This window comes from Vicugna pacos, chromosome 2, assembly GCF_048564905.1.
Source record: "Vicugna pacos chromosome 2, VicPac4, whole genome shotgun sequence".
Taxonomy (NCBI): Eukaryota; Metazoa; Chordata; class Mammalia; order Artiodactyla; family Camelidae; genus Vicugna; species Vicugna pacos.
Genome location: NC_132988.1, coordinates 95,732,826 through 95,746,467, shown reverse-complemented (window position 1 = coordinate 95,746,467; position 13,642 = coordinate 95,732,826). Strand labels below are relative to the sequence as shown.

The 13,642-nt window shown below is 38.5% G+C and overlaps 1 protein-coding gene across 3 annotated transcripts in view; it reads right to left on the bottom strand.

The window, feature by feature from the left end:
- Nucleotides 1-13,642, bottom strand: part of ARAP2 (ArfGAP with RhoGAP domain, ankyrin repeat and PH domain 2) — a 162,737-nt gene that overhangs the window by 80,279 nt on the left and 68,816 nt on the right. For all 3 annotated transcript variants that reach the window (XM_031686924.2, XM_072945370.1, XM_072945364.1), the window contains exons 11-15: nucleotides 12,745-12,944; nucleotides 10,542-10,627; nucleotides 9,589-9,771; nucleotides 6,609-6,783; nucleotides 6,019-6,153 (exon numbers count right to left, since the gene is read on the bottom strand). In XM_031686924.2, coding sequence (XP_031542784.1) covers nucleotides 6,019-6,153; nucleotides 6,609-6,783; nucleotides 9,589-9,771; nucleotides 10,542-10,627; nucleotides 12,745-12,944 — 779 coding nt within the window. The remainder of the gene's footprint in view (nucleotides 1-6,018; nucleotides 6,154-6,608; nucleotides 6,784-9,588; nucleotides 9,772-10,541; nucleotides 10,628-12,744; nucleotides 12,945-13,642) is intronic.

Genomic DNA, 13,642 nt, shown 5'->3' with positions numbered 1-13,642 from the left:
CAGAGACAGGAGCGGGGCGGGGAAGGAGAGAGGGAAATACACACAGGCATGCGTGTGTTTTAAAGGAATAAGATATGTACTGATGGGATGCAGGGAGAAAGGGAGAACTTATTAATGGTTGTATATCGTTCTGAGCTTTGATTACGAAGTGGGCAGTAATGCCTACTTTTATCTAAAAGAAAATAAAGTAGAAGCAGTTTTAGTGCACGTATTCTGCGTTTTCTTTGAGATACACCAAATGAGAGCTATCTCCTAGAAATCCAAGTAGGAACATCTATTAGGTAGATCACCCTATGGGTTTGCATCTTAGGGGCAAGGAAAGGTCTCAATAACCAGACAGCCTTTAGGGTACAGGGAGTAGCTGAAAACACACAGTAACCAAGGCTAACATCTTAGGGAACTTAAAACTGTAAGGAACAAAGGATCTAGAAGGGTCCACAAAAGAACTGAAGCAAGTAAGAGAGTGTACAGAACAGAAAAGGAGTCGGGCATCTCAGAAAAGAATCATTACCAATATTAAATGCAGAAAAAGATCTAATAAAATAAGGGTGGAAAATACGAGTTGGTCTTCATAACAAGGAGGTAGCTGCCTGCTTTACTGAGAGTCCTGTCCCTCTCAGAATCATCGTCGTCAGCTGGTCCCTTTCAGGGGTTAGACCCCCTTCTTGGAGAGAAGCTGCCCTCAAACTGGAGTGGTAAAAAAAAACCTTCACAGAAAAACAGAGCTTTTGAAATAGTCATTTATGACTGAAAAGGCACGTTTCTAAAGTAGCCAAAAAATGCCTTCTGAGCTACAATCATTCCACAATTCTGAGAAAGAACTGTGTGAGGAAAGTCATAGAAAGAGGAAATGCCAAACACCCATCTGGCCAAAGAAAGAGACGACACATGAAGTCAGGACACGGGAAAGGAGACTGCAGGCTCACGGCGGAGGCCAGGCCCCAGGAGTCCCACATGACAGGTTTTCAGGAATTTGTGCCTTTCTCAGCAGACAGGTGGGAGCCACTGGAAGGTCGGAAACAACAAGTGTCAAATGCATGATGTATAAAAAAATATAACTGCAGAATCTAATTATGTAAATTCTAATGGGAAACAAATGACAGTTCTCTTTAAAAAGGTGAGTATGAACTCATTGTAAGTTAGAAAGATGGGCTTGAGATTTAATCCGGTAGCATCCTCACTCTAACCCTTCACCAGCTTCATCTTTGTAAGTGAAAACAGGCCAGAGGGCAGACAAGGCAGGCTCAGACATTACCTCTGAGGATGCATAATCACAAAGCTGCGATGGGAAAGCTTGACATTTCTATTCATTTGGGAAGCAATTTAAGAAAACCATGTGGGATGGCATGGTCTGCTGAGGCAAAATCAGACAGGACATCCTTTCAACTACAGAAATCTGACTGTTAATCAGTTACCAGAAGATGTCCACAAGAACAAAACTGGGGCCACAGAATAGACAACTCTCAGGACACAAGCTGTTTAACAGATAAGAGGTTGTGTGTATGGTGGTTGTCTGGAGGAGCTGTTCATTCTTTCTGTTTAATCTTGACATTTAGGTCAGGGAAGAAAAATATTCCTGGAATCTACTCAAGCCCAGGTACAGAACTCCAGGCGTGACCCACTGAAAGACTGTTATGAAGTGATACGGGTACCATATGTAGTTGGGTACCAGGGTTGTCAGCTACCACCTGTAGGATGTACCTGCAGTCAAAGGCTAACCGGAAACTGGAAGCAGCTGTATAGATAGATGGAGAGCCCCTCTGCTGTTCTTCCTCCTCTCCTCCACCTCCTCTTCTTCCTCCACTTACCACCCTCCATGTGCGCCATGTAGTCTTCCACACATTTCATGCACATTAACTCACTGAATCCTCAGAACAACCCTATTAGGTCAGTTCAATTACTAAATACCCCTTTCCTTATACTCTGCCCACAGGCACAAACTGGTTGATTGACTCTCCCAAGATTGCACACATACTTAGCACCAGAGCAAGGGGTAAAACCCCAGGCACTCAGTGAGGGAAGCTACCCTCTCATCTACTCCACAAACTGCCTCTCTGCACCTGGTATAGGCTTGAAGCATCTATGTTCATTTTTCAAATGTATCAGGGGACAGCAGAGGGCCTACCTTCTGATACATTTGTGCACAATAAATGTGAGGGAATGGAGGTGAAACTGTTATTTTTTGGAAACCATGAAGCTGATTCCTGATGAATTTCCTGAGCTGAGGGTGTTGAGCATCCACAAAAAACAGGCACACATGCTGGGAATCCTTTTCACTTAAAATAAATGTGTTTTAGCCCGGGAGAAATATTTTTAAACTATACAAGCCAGGCATTGATAGAACAAAAAGATCTTCAAAATTCCTCAGCGCTCATCTATAAAATTAAATAAACAGCTAATACAGAGTTTCTAGTAAACCATATCAACCACTTTCTTTTGAAAAATCAAACACTGTGTCAAGAAATCAAGGTAAGATACCAAGAGGAAAAAAATTCCATTTGAGGGGAAAAACAGAAACCAAAATTGGGATGCTAGTATTCAGCTCTCCACGGAGGTTTAACAAGAGCTATCAATCTCTCCTTTCATGAACACTAAATTGAGAAGAAAAGGAAAAATACAGATCAGTCTTCATAACCGGAGGCTAGAAGAACTTCAAATCCTGAAAACCTGAACTGACAATTTGAAGCCTCTGTAACTCTCTGAAGGACTTGCATGCAGTTTATTCGCTGACTTTTTCCTTTGTTTTTAATCATTCTGCTCTGTGGCTGTCCTGACAAGCGCTAATGGAGTGATGCAATCCAGATGCTTGCTGTTCAGAGGCAAAGGTGACGACCACACTTTCATCTCTAAATCTTTCCAAATAATTCAATTTTTCCTGTGCTCAACAGGAGTGCCACCACTGTAGAATCTTGACAGAGAAAAGGAAAAAAAAAAAAAAACAGAAAACCCCCCCAGAACTTTGTTTCTTAGTAGTTCAACTTTCTCTTCTTCATTTTAAAGGAAGCTCTTTCTGAACAAAATGTGTTTGGTGTCACCAATTATATATTTTTATACGCAGGTCCAAAACAAAATATTAACAAGCCGGCTGTGCTTTTACACTGGTGGTAATGTGATTAGAGAAATGTCCATTTATTCAACAAATATTTATCACATGACTACCATGTGTGGCCGCTGTTTGAGGCACAAAAGATTTGATAATCCTAAATAAACCAGAAAATGCTGATGCCTCATTGAGCTTTCCCACCAGAGGGAGAGAGAAATCAATCAATGAAGGAGGAATCATCTTTATGGGGTAAGTGCTATGATGGAAATAAACAGGATACTATGAAAGAGGAGCTCTGGCAGTGGGTGCGTGCTTCAGTGGGTCTCTGAAGAGGCCTCTCGGTCTAGCTGGCAATGAACTGATCCCTGGGAGATGAGGTGCAGTCTGACTCGGGGAAGGGCCCTCCTGGCAGAGGAAATGGCAGTTGCAAAGGTCCCGAAGAGGCAGAAAAGAACGTGGCCTATTGCAGGGCCAGACAGGAAGCAGCACAGCCAGGCATGTGGCACAGGAAGGAAGGACATGAGATCGAAGGGGGAAGGTACAGGAAGGCCTGTTAGGTCATAATAAGAAACGGGTTCAATTCTGTAATGGGAAGCTACTGTACTTGCGGGATGGAAATAAATGATCTGATTTACATTTTCAACAATCATTAAGTCTGCAGTTGGGAGAACGGTATGAAGAGAAGCTATGGAAAACAAAGGCCAATAAGAGAGGTATTATGGCCCAGGCAGGACAGGACGGCGGCGGGGCTGGGAAGACATTAGTGAAGATGGAGAGTAACGAACGGATTCGTGGTCTATTTTGAGTTTGAAATGATAGCCCTTGCTGACACCTTTGATGGTCTTCATTTCTGCCATCCAATAATACCTTGCCAGGAGATAATTTTCCAATTAAATCATTTCTGTGCACTGCACAGCCAAAGTACAAAAGTTCAATTTCATCTTACTTAAAACACAACGTTCCAAAATGAGAAAACATCCCTGGTTAAATTAGATATACAGAGAATGCACTAGTTTCTGTTTTTTGAAATAAATTTTAACAACAATGAAAACAATCCATTGTCAATTTATAGAAGATAAAAAGCAAAGAATGATTTTAGTTACAAGTTTAAAACATTAATTCAGTCCTCAGGTGATTAAGAAAAACAGTCTATTTAAGGAAATATTAAAGCAAACTGGTTAAGTCTATAAATATAAACAGAATTGCCAAAAAAGTAAATAAAAGCTTATTTTAGCCTGCAGAGTACTTATGATACATTGAGAAGCTTGTAGAAGAAAAGCTTGTATTTCAAATTTCTTATTTCATCTTTGTATAAGTGGTTTGAAGGGTGGGTCTAAGCTACTCCACAATTGTTTGTCTAGAAAACTTGTACATTCCAGAAAACTTACTAACAAGTACATTACTTTCCTTATTATCCAATTATTTTAATAAATGCTACAGTCAATTCACAGATTATTCTATTATTCCCCCCCACTTTTTTTAAGTGGAGGTACTGGAGACTGAACCCAGGACCTCGTACACACTCTACCACTGAGCTGTATCTCTCCCCCCGTATTTTTTTCCTCTTGAACCCTCAAATTTTGACTGCTTAAGGGTTAAATACTGTTAAGGCACAATGGAAGATAAGAAAATCTCTGTAAAATTCATCACTTAATATTGGTTAGACTGAGTAAAGGAAGACATTAAAAACTATTTGCTGAAAGAACCAAAAACATCTAACCTCAAAGAATAAAAGTGCTCTGCCATCTAGTGTCACTAGACCAGGACATCACACTATGACTAAAGCCAAAGTTTTGCAATAATCATTATCACACAAATCAGATGTAAAACTCTGCTTCATGCCACCTTCCTCCTAGATGTTCACATGAAGTAAGCAGAATACTAACTACCTCACAGAGCTTTTATGAGGATTACAATTAATAAATATAAAATACCTAAAGCAATGCCTTACACATAGTACATGCTCATTACAGGACAGCTACAGGTTATATGAAAATCTAATAAAGTATAGTTAATCCCAGTATAATTCTGCTTAGGGATGTAATTTTGGGGGAAATAAAGTCTTCAACTGAAATAATCACTTCAAATGCACAAGGACCAGGATTAAGACTCTAAAGTGAGATTTTCATCCTTTAATCGAGTAAGGTAGCTGGACTATACCACCTAGGGAATTAACACCAGGCCCCTGAGCCTCTGAACACCCACCACCAAATGGTCATCAACAGCTCAATCTCTCTTAAACTCTTTGTTCTGGGAAGACAGATCTCATTATTCTCTGCCTGTATTTCTACAATTAGTTCAAATGTATGTGGCACAAGCATGAGGCCTGTGTCTTACTCATTTTTGCATTCCTAATGCCTGGCACATGTCTGACACAAGGAGCTAGACAGACAGAGGGATAAATGCCTACGAGGACTGTGCTCAGATTACTGCCGTAAACCTAGAACAGGTCATTAAATCAAATTAATCCCCGTCATTTTTTGACACCATATGTCAGGTTTATTTTCCTTACACAGAAACACACCCCTATCATCAAAACAAACTGAACTACTCAATACCACTTAGTACTCTGACAGAATAGGTACTGAAAACTTGCCAGTTCTTCCTACATGTTGACCTTTTTCTGTACTGTCTCCCCAGTTAAAGTGTCTGTCCCCAAAGGAAAGCAGCTGGGTTTCACATTTCTTTGGAATAACCCTTAAATCCTGAAAGAGAATTGGTTGGCCCTAAGGTAGACGTCAGTGAATTCTGCTGAGAACTCACTGAGCATTCCAGCCAGGTGGTAAATCTTTGCTGCAGTCCACGAAATCCTATCTATGCCTGGGAGTATTTATAATCCTCAAAAAAACTTTCTCTACTGCAAGATCAAATCTAACAGCTTAAGGGAAAAAAAAATCAACATTTAACCCTAATTGTTTCGATAATGAAATAAAGTTTCATCAGATAACAAAATCTCAAAGGAGCAGAAAGGATACCTTCAAGCAGTTTTTTCTCTGAAGAGAGTTTAGAAGCAGCAGCAGGGGCCTGATATAAAAAGTCACAGAGGAACGTGGACTGGGAGGATTCCTGATTTAATCCTCCTTCGGAATGAATGTCATGTTGAGGGAAATCTAGAAAAAGGACAAAAATAATACATCTGAAATCTAAAATGTGAACAATTTCCCCTTTGCTTATGAATATGCAGGTGAGTTTTGAGGTTGAAGAAAAACTACTTCAAGTATACCACGCACTAAATATACAGAAGTATTTATTTTACTTTGCATAAAACTTGCAAATAGGCACTTCAGTTGTGTTCACTGCTCCTATGTGAAAACTGTATTTAATTTCAGTGAAAGTGATTACATGGGATTAACTATTTTCATCTTCCATTTATAAGATCAAAGACACATAAAAGATTTATTTCCTAAACTCTTCCTTGAAAGGAGATAAAACATAGGTCTTAAGCATCTTCCATCTTTTTGGAAATCATACTATTTTTTCACTCTGATGATTTTTGTGATTTATGCTTCAGTCCTTTTAGGGATGTATCAGGAAAGACCAGGAAGGCAAAGGAATAGGGACTCACCTGAGAATTTGTTATGATAGAGAAATTCCATCTGCAGACTCTGCCCTGCCTTCTTGGCCAGCAGATAGGGAGTGCTGTACTCAGGGTCACCTGTTGCACACATGACATCTGCTCCACTGAACAGCAAAGCCATTGTTTCCAGAACATCTGGTTTGACCACAGCAGCACACAGAGCCTGGCCATCAACAGAAAATGCAACTTTCAAAGGAAGAAAACACGATCCTAGCTACTAAAATGAGTGAGAGTCTGCCAGTCCATTTATGAGATGTTTGTATTCCTTTTGAACAAAGAAATCTAATACTAATTATGCTCTCAATTAAAGCAACAGACACAGAAGGCCTACTGTGTATGAATTTAAATTACAACCCAGGATCTCCAAGGCTCAATTTATTGTTTTGCTGCTGTGATGTTCCCAATCTTCAAATCCATCCTATTTGCCATGGAAGGGATTCTGGTGCTCGCATACTATGATAATGCCTGATGCTCGGAAAATTCAAAATATTTCCGGTGTAGTAACGAAATACCCACTCTATGTTTTGTTTTGCCATATGAATGGTATATGCATGTATGTCTGTATCTATTTTCCAGCACAATCAGCTTCAGAGGAATCTTTAAATTATTGCTGTGCTTTGGGGCTTGAAAAATGATTACAAATTCAGGATCTTTCCTTTTGGGAGAGGGTATGGGTAGGGGAGAAACAGCAAGCGAGACACAATAAAACATGCTTGACACGTTATACAACAGAACTTTGTACACACAGTAAAACTCCTGGAACCTGATTTGTTTGTTTGTTTGTTTCTTTTGTCTTGAAATAATAAGATACCTTTTCATCTCTTCCCATTCCCTCCTCCTGCTTCCTCGCTTTATTGGCTTCCCACTTGCTTCTAAACTCTGATTTCATACCCTGATTCCATCTGAATTCTTAGCCTTGGGTTCACCTTTTACCTCCTTCCTGACATGGTGCACCTGGACTGATCACTAGCTAATTTGCTCTCTGTAATACAACCTCTGGACAATCACTCACTGATTATCCCAAAGGGCAGCTGAGAGCAGTGTACAACCAAGAGGTCCCAGGGCACAATCACAGCTCTAGCCTGGAGGGGATACTATTTAAAAAAGTACTTATCTTTTCTACCATGGTCAAGATGACCTCTAGCATTTCCTTCACATTAGAATGAATAAGCCTGAATGCTTGTACCTGACTTTGTGCTAATTTGCTAGGTGATCTTGGGCCATCCCTTCTCTCTGGGGTCTTATTTTTTCCACATCTGCAAAATGAGGATGTTGGAAAATGTAACACCTAGCATCCATCCATTGTGATAGCCTTTGACTGCCCTCACAATCTAATCATATGTGTTTCCGGGTATTTCCTCTCTCATTACCCTATTCTTTTTCTTCACAGCATGCCGCACTTGCTATATTTATCGTCACTCAGCTGTTTATGGTCAGTCTCCCCTACACAAGATCATTCTAATGAATAAAAGAAGGACATCTACTTTTTACTACAAGTCTATCCTTAGCACCTAAAAATGAATTCAGCAGTTAGTAAGTATGCAATAAATGTCTATTCACCAAGAACACTCAATGGGGAAAGGATAGGCTCTTCAACAAATGATGCTGGGAAACTGAGTAAGTACACGCAGAAAATGAAACTGGTGCCCTCTTACACCAAACACAGAAATTAACTGGAAATGTATTAAAGACTTAAACATAAGACCGGATTCCGTAAAACTTTAGAAGAAAACATAAGTGGTAAGCTCTCTGACATCAGTCTTGGCAGTGATTTTTTGGATATGACACGAGAAGTACAAGCAACAAAAGCAAAAATCAGTAAGTGGAACTTCATCAAACTAAAAAGCTTCTGCAGAGCGAAACAATCAACAAAATGAAAAGGCAACCTACAGTATAAGGGAAAAATCCCTGCACACGGTACATTGGATAAGGGACTAACAACCAAAATATATACAGAACACATATAACTCAATTAAAAACCAATAAACAATCCAATTAAAGAACAGGCAGAGAAACTAAATACAAATTTGTTTTCCAAAGAAGACATCCAAGTGGCCAACGGGTACATGGAAAGATGTTCAACATCACTAATCATCAGGAAAATGCAAATCAAAACCACAGTGAGATACTGCTTCTGCCTGTTAGAATGGCCGTCACAAGAAGACAAGATTTAACAAGTGCTGATGAGGACATGGAGAATAAGGGAACCCTTGTGCACTGTTAGTGGGAATATAAATTGATTCAGCCACTATCAAAAAACAGTGTAAAGAGTCCACAAAAACATAAAAATAGAACTATCATATGATCCAGCAATCACACTTCTGGTATATGTACAAAGGAAATGAAAACAGGATATCGAAAAGGTATCTGTATTCTCATGTTTATTACAGCATTATTCACCATAGCCAAGACATGGAAACAACCTAAGAGTCCATCAGTGAGAGAACAGATAAAGATGTGGTGTATATGTATCTGTGTGTGTGTATCTATAGATATATAGGTCTATATATACACACACATACAATGGAGTATCACTCAGCCTTGAGAAAGAAAGGAATCCTACCATTTGCAACAACATATGTATAATTTACATATAACACTGTGTAAGTTTAAGGTGTTCATCCTGCTGATTTGATATATTTACATATTACAACATGAATACCACTGTAGCTTTAGCTAACACCTCTATCACATTACATAAGTATCATTTCTTTTTTGTGGCAAGAACATTTCAGATCTAGCCTCTTAGCAATTTGAAGCATATAATACAGTATTGTTGACTATAATCACTCTATTGTGCATTAGATCCCCAGAACTTATTTATCTACTAGTTGTAAGTTTGTGTCCTTAAACAATATCTCCCCAATTCTCCCACCTCCCAGCCCCTGGTACCCATCATTCTACTCTCTGTTTCTACAAGTTTGGCTTTTTAGATTCCACATATATTATGTTATGTTTCACTGGTTACCTTATTTAATTCTTCTTTGGTGAGAGATGCCAAAAATGTTTTTCTGAATCTTCCTTCTTTGTACTTTTGAGTGATAAAGGTTTTTCTCTTTTCTACTGGTGAGTCCATGTGTAATTCTTCATCTTTTTGAAGATTACCAGCCCAAAAGTCATTTGCTCTTTTGTTTCCAATGACAATAAAAAGCTGAATTATCAAAAAATTATAAAACACATCAGCTCATAAAATGCGTTTGAATCCGCAGAAAACTTACTCACAATACAAACTGAAATGTAGCTAGTAGAAAATATGCAAAAAGACAAGAAAGACCCAACTCTTTTAGGAAGATGGAGTGTGAAAGCAGATACTATTTGTATTTTAAATATAGTCTAGATGTTTTTAATAATGGTAGAAGATTAGCTAGGAAAGAAATTGCAAGCAACGCAAATTGCAGCAAAAGCATCATTACTTTTCGAAGCTAGCTCACATTGAGACAGAGTCATTTAAAATGACTGAGTAGGTGGGCTAATGTGGTTGATTGATAGTGGCATCGAAATCTTAGCAGAGAATGGATGCAGGAGACAGCAAGTTAGACACGATCACAGTTAATGACAGAGTGTGGCCATGATAGAGAAAGTCGATTTTGCCAAAAGTTTTCATTCACTTTTCTGATATTTTATCCATGCTGGCTTAAAAAAGAAAGAAAGTAAATTCTGGCTTTAAAAAGAGCTGCCAAGCCTTTAAAAGTAGTTATTACTATGAAAGCTTCTTTTATTTTATTTTTTTATTTTTAAAATAACTACCTCATTTAGGAAGCGTTGTTAAAGTTAAAGCAGGAAGTTACTACTACTAAACAGGCTATAAGCCATTTTTATAATATGGTGAGAACTTGATCAGAGAGCTCCTATAGTAACCACACCGCCCCACTGCACACCCTCTCCCGGGCCTCTGCTGACCATCAGTCAGGTTGGACTTACCTCAATGAGTTCGTTGCTCCAAATGCTGGCATCCATTTTCAGACTCCTAACCTTGGAATCTTTTGGTCCTAAAGATCTATGTTGCCCTGAAGTAAAAAAACAGTTGTATTTCTATTTTATTTTGTATATAGATGTATTTTACCTTAAAAAAAGGTGTATATGTATGTGTACATGTATGTGTGGATTAATGTATCTTTTCCGCTTAAACCAATACCTACTTTCCACCTTACAGCAGTGGTGGTAATCATACAAACATTGTAACCAACCATCATGAAGACAACAGTAACTGCCTTCATCACCACGTATTGGTATGAAACTACACTTTTAAAAGTGTGTGTGTATGCATGTGTGTGGGTATGCTCTTATATATACACATACATATAGAGAGAGAGAATTTTTTCATTGTTTGATAATTAACTAGAAATTGTAGTTAACTGAAAACATTTTATAATGGGACTATGTAAGTTACATATATATGAATAAAGATATTATCCCTTTACTCTTAAACAAAAACTAGCTTCAACTCTAATCAATGTGTACTTAAACATCTGAAGTATATTCTTTATTGTACTGTTATGCCTGGAAGAGAGTAACAGCCCAGCAACCTATGATCATCAATTTAATTCTGCTGTATAGATCATCCCTCAGCCATTACTGGGCACCCAGGCATATGTCAGACTCTTTTTCTCTAAGCTGAGAAGGAAACAAGATATAAAAGACATCACCATCAATCTTAAGGACCTTTTGCCTGATAAACATGAGAAAGCTCATTCCTTTCTCTACATTAGGTAGGTTCCTTACCTCCCTTCTTTGAGACAGAAACTACTCACAGCACAAAGCCCTGGAATTTGAATAGGTTTGCATTTATGGATGCTCAAGTTTCTTGTATAAAATAGCCATAGTAATTGCATATAATTTACACACATCCTCCAGATATTTTTAATTATTCCTAAATTATTTAAAACACCTAATTAGACAATGTAAATGTTGTGTAAATAGTTGCCATTGTGAGGCAAATTCAAGTTTTGCTCCTTGGAACTTTCAGAAATGTCCAAATATTTTTGATCCACAGTTGGTTGAATCCAAGGATGGGGAACCCGTGGATATGAAGGACCAACTGTACTCACATAAAGAGTGAGTAAGTGATGGGGGTGAGGATCATAAGTGAGGAAAGAAAGGGAGCTTAAGTAGAAAGAACAGCCTTGGGCAACACAAAGGCTCTGTCTTCCAATGAGAGCGAAGAGGAGAAAAGGTTAGGGAAAAATACAAAGTTGGGGAGGACTAACTGATGCTTCGTGTTGTTACTGATGCTGCTGATGTTGTTAATTAGCTCATGAGGACATCTTTCTTACGATGAGAAATGGGGTAGCACAGAGCTCTAGAAGAGTCTTAAGGGTTTGAAGCAACTGTCTTGTCTTTGCTCTGAGGCAGGAGCTCGTCCTCTGTATTCTCTCAATGAAGCCTGTGCTCAACTCTGTTCTTGCCTTTACCGTATCCTGTCTAATAGATTTTTTCGTCCTGTCTTATAGATCTTTTCTAATTCCCAGGGCCACCACAGTACCAGATAGTGCTGCAAAGCTGAAGTAAAGTTTAGATTGTAGCTAACTTCCTACAAGATGCCCAAAATCACATACCTAAGCTGGGGTCCACTCCCCCAACTCACGTGGACAACTGTCTATAAGGTGTAAGGTCATAGTAAGAAAACCAGTCATAGTACTGGTTACTTTCATCAACTTCAATATACCTAGAAAATGCTTCTGTATAAAAATTCTCATCATAAGAGATACCAGACTTTGTGTAACCAGATTAGAACACAGAGCAGCCTTGACGTAAAAAATAGGTCTTACAAAACACGATTGGGGAAAAAGGGCTAAATCATACAAACAGCCAGCGTTTTCAGGGTGCTTCCTGAAACACACTCACCTCAATTCTAAAAACTTCAGCATGTCTTTTTAAAATACATACACAGACCAGTAGGCACACACACAAAAATGATTACATGCTTAAAAATCAATTTTTATATCTAAGTCATGCATAAGAGAAGTTTAGAATGATATTTCTAACTTTGATTTAAATGTAATAAGCTTTCTCTGTTTCTCTATTTCCCAGCCATTAGCTGGGACACATTATACGTGACAATAAAGAGCATTCAGTGCCAATCGGCCACCCAACAGTGATGAGCATAAAACTTATCACTAATTACCTGCACACTTCTTACAGATGACAACACAGAGATTGATGGACGCCCAGTCGGGATCCGGGGCTTTACAATCTGCACAGCTCCTGTTGGACTCATTGAACCAAATCTTCTCGGCTACTTCATAATCAGAGAGAGTTTCTGCTATCGATTGCTGCACAGCTTCAATCCACTCTTGTTTCTCTTTTTCAGACTCGGCTGTAAAGCTGAAACAATTAACATTTCTGCATTATCGATCTCCCTCGTAAAGGCCAATTAAGCAGCCTGTTCAGTTTGCATATTCATTTCACTCACAAATTAAATAGCAGCTGAAAAATATGCCTTCCAGGCAGTTGGATAGTCTTTCCTGCTAAAAATCATCTCATTGAAAAAGCTGGGGTTTTTTCCTTTAACTTTCTACACTGCTTATGACTTTGTTTACATTATCTTGAACCAAAATTAACATAAACATTTTTCTGACCAGGATATAAAAACTGCCTTGTTAGGTCAAAAACTTAACAGAGGCTGTGTTTCCTAAGCCATAGTTATATGATAATCATTAAGACACTGGCAGAGCTTCAGGACTTGTAGATTATTCTGCCAAGAAAGTATGCCATAGTCTGAAGCTACATTATTAAAAACACCCACCAGAAATTGTGGGGTTTTTTCAGTCTTAAAAATAGATTCTTTTTTTTTTAATTAGCAGAATGTCCAGATGGCTTTAAGAAACTGAGAAATCAAGAAAGTTTTAAGTGATTACTATGCTAACAGAATTCTAACTCATTTTTAGCCATGTTCTGATTTATTCTAATTCTTAGTGTTTACTGGGTGCCTGAGAAAAGGAATAAAACATTAAAACATCAGTTCACTCCTTCAAGAAATATTTACTGAGTACCTACAAATGTAGCAGAAAGTACACTACAGT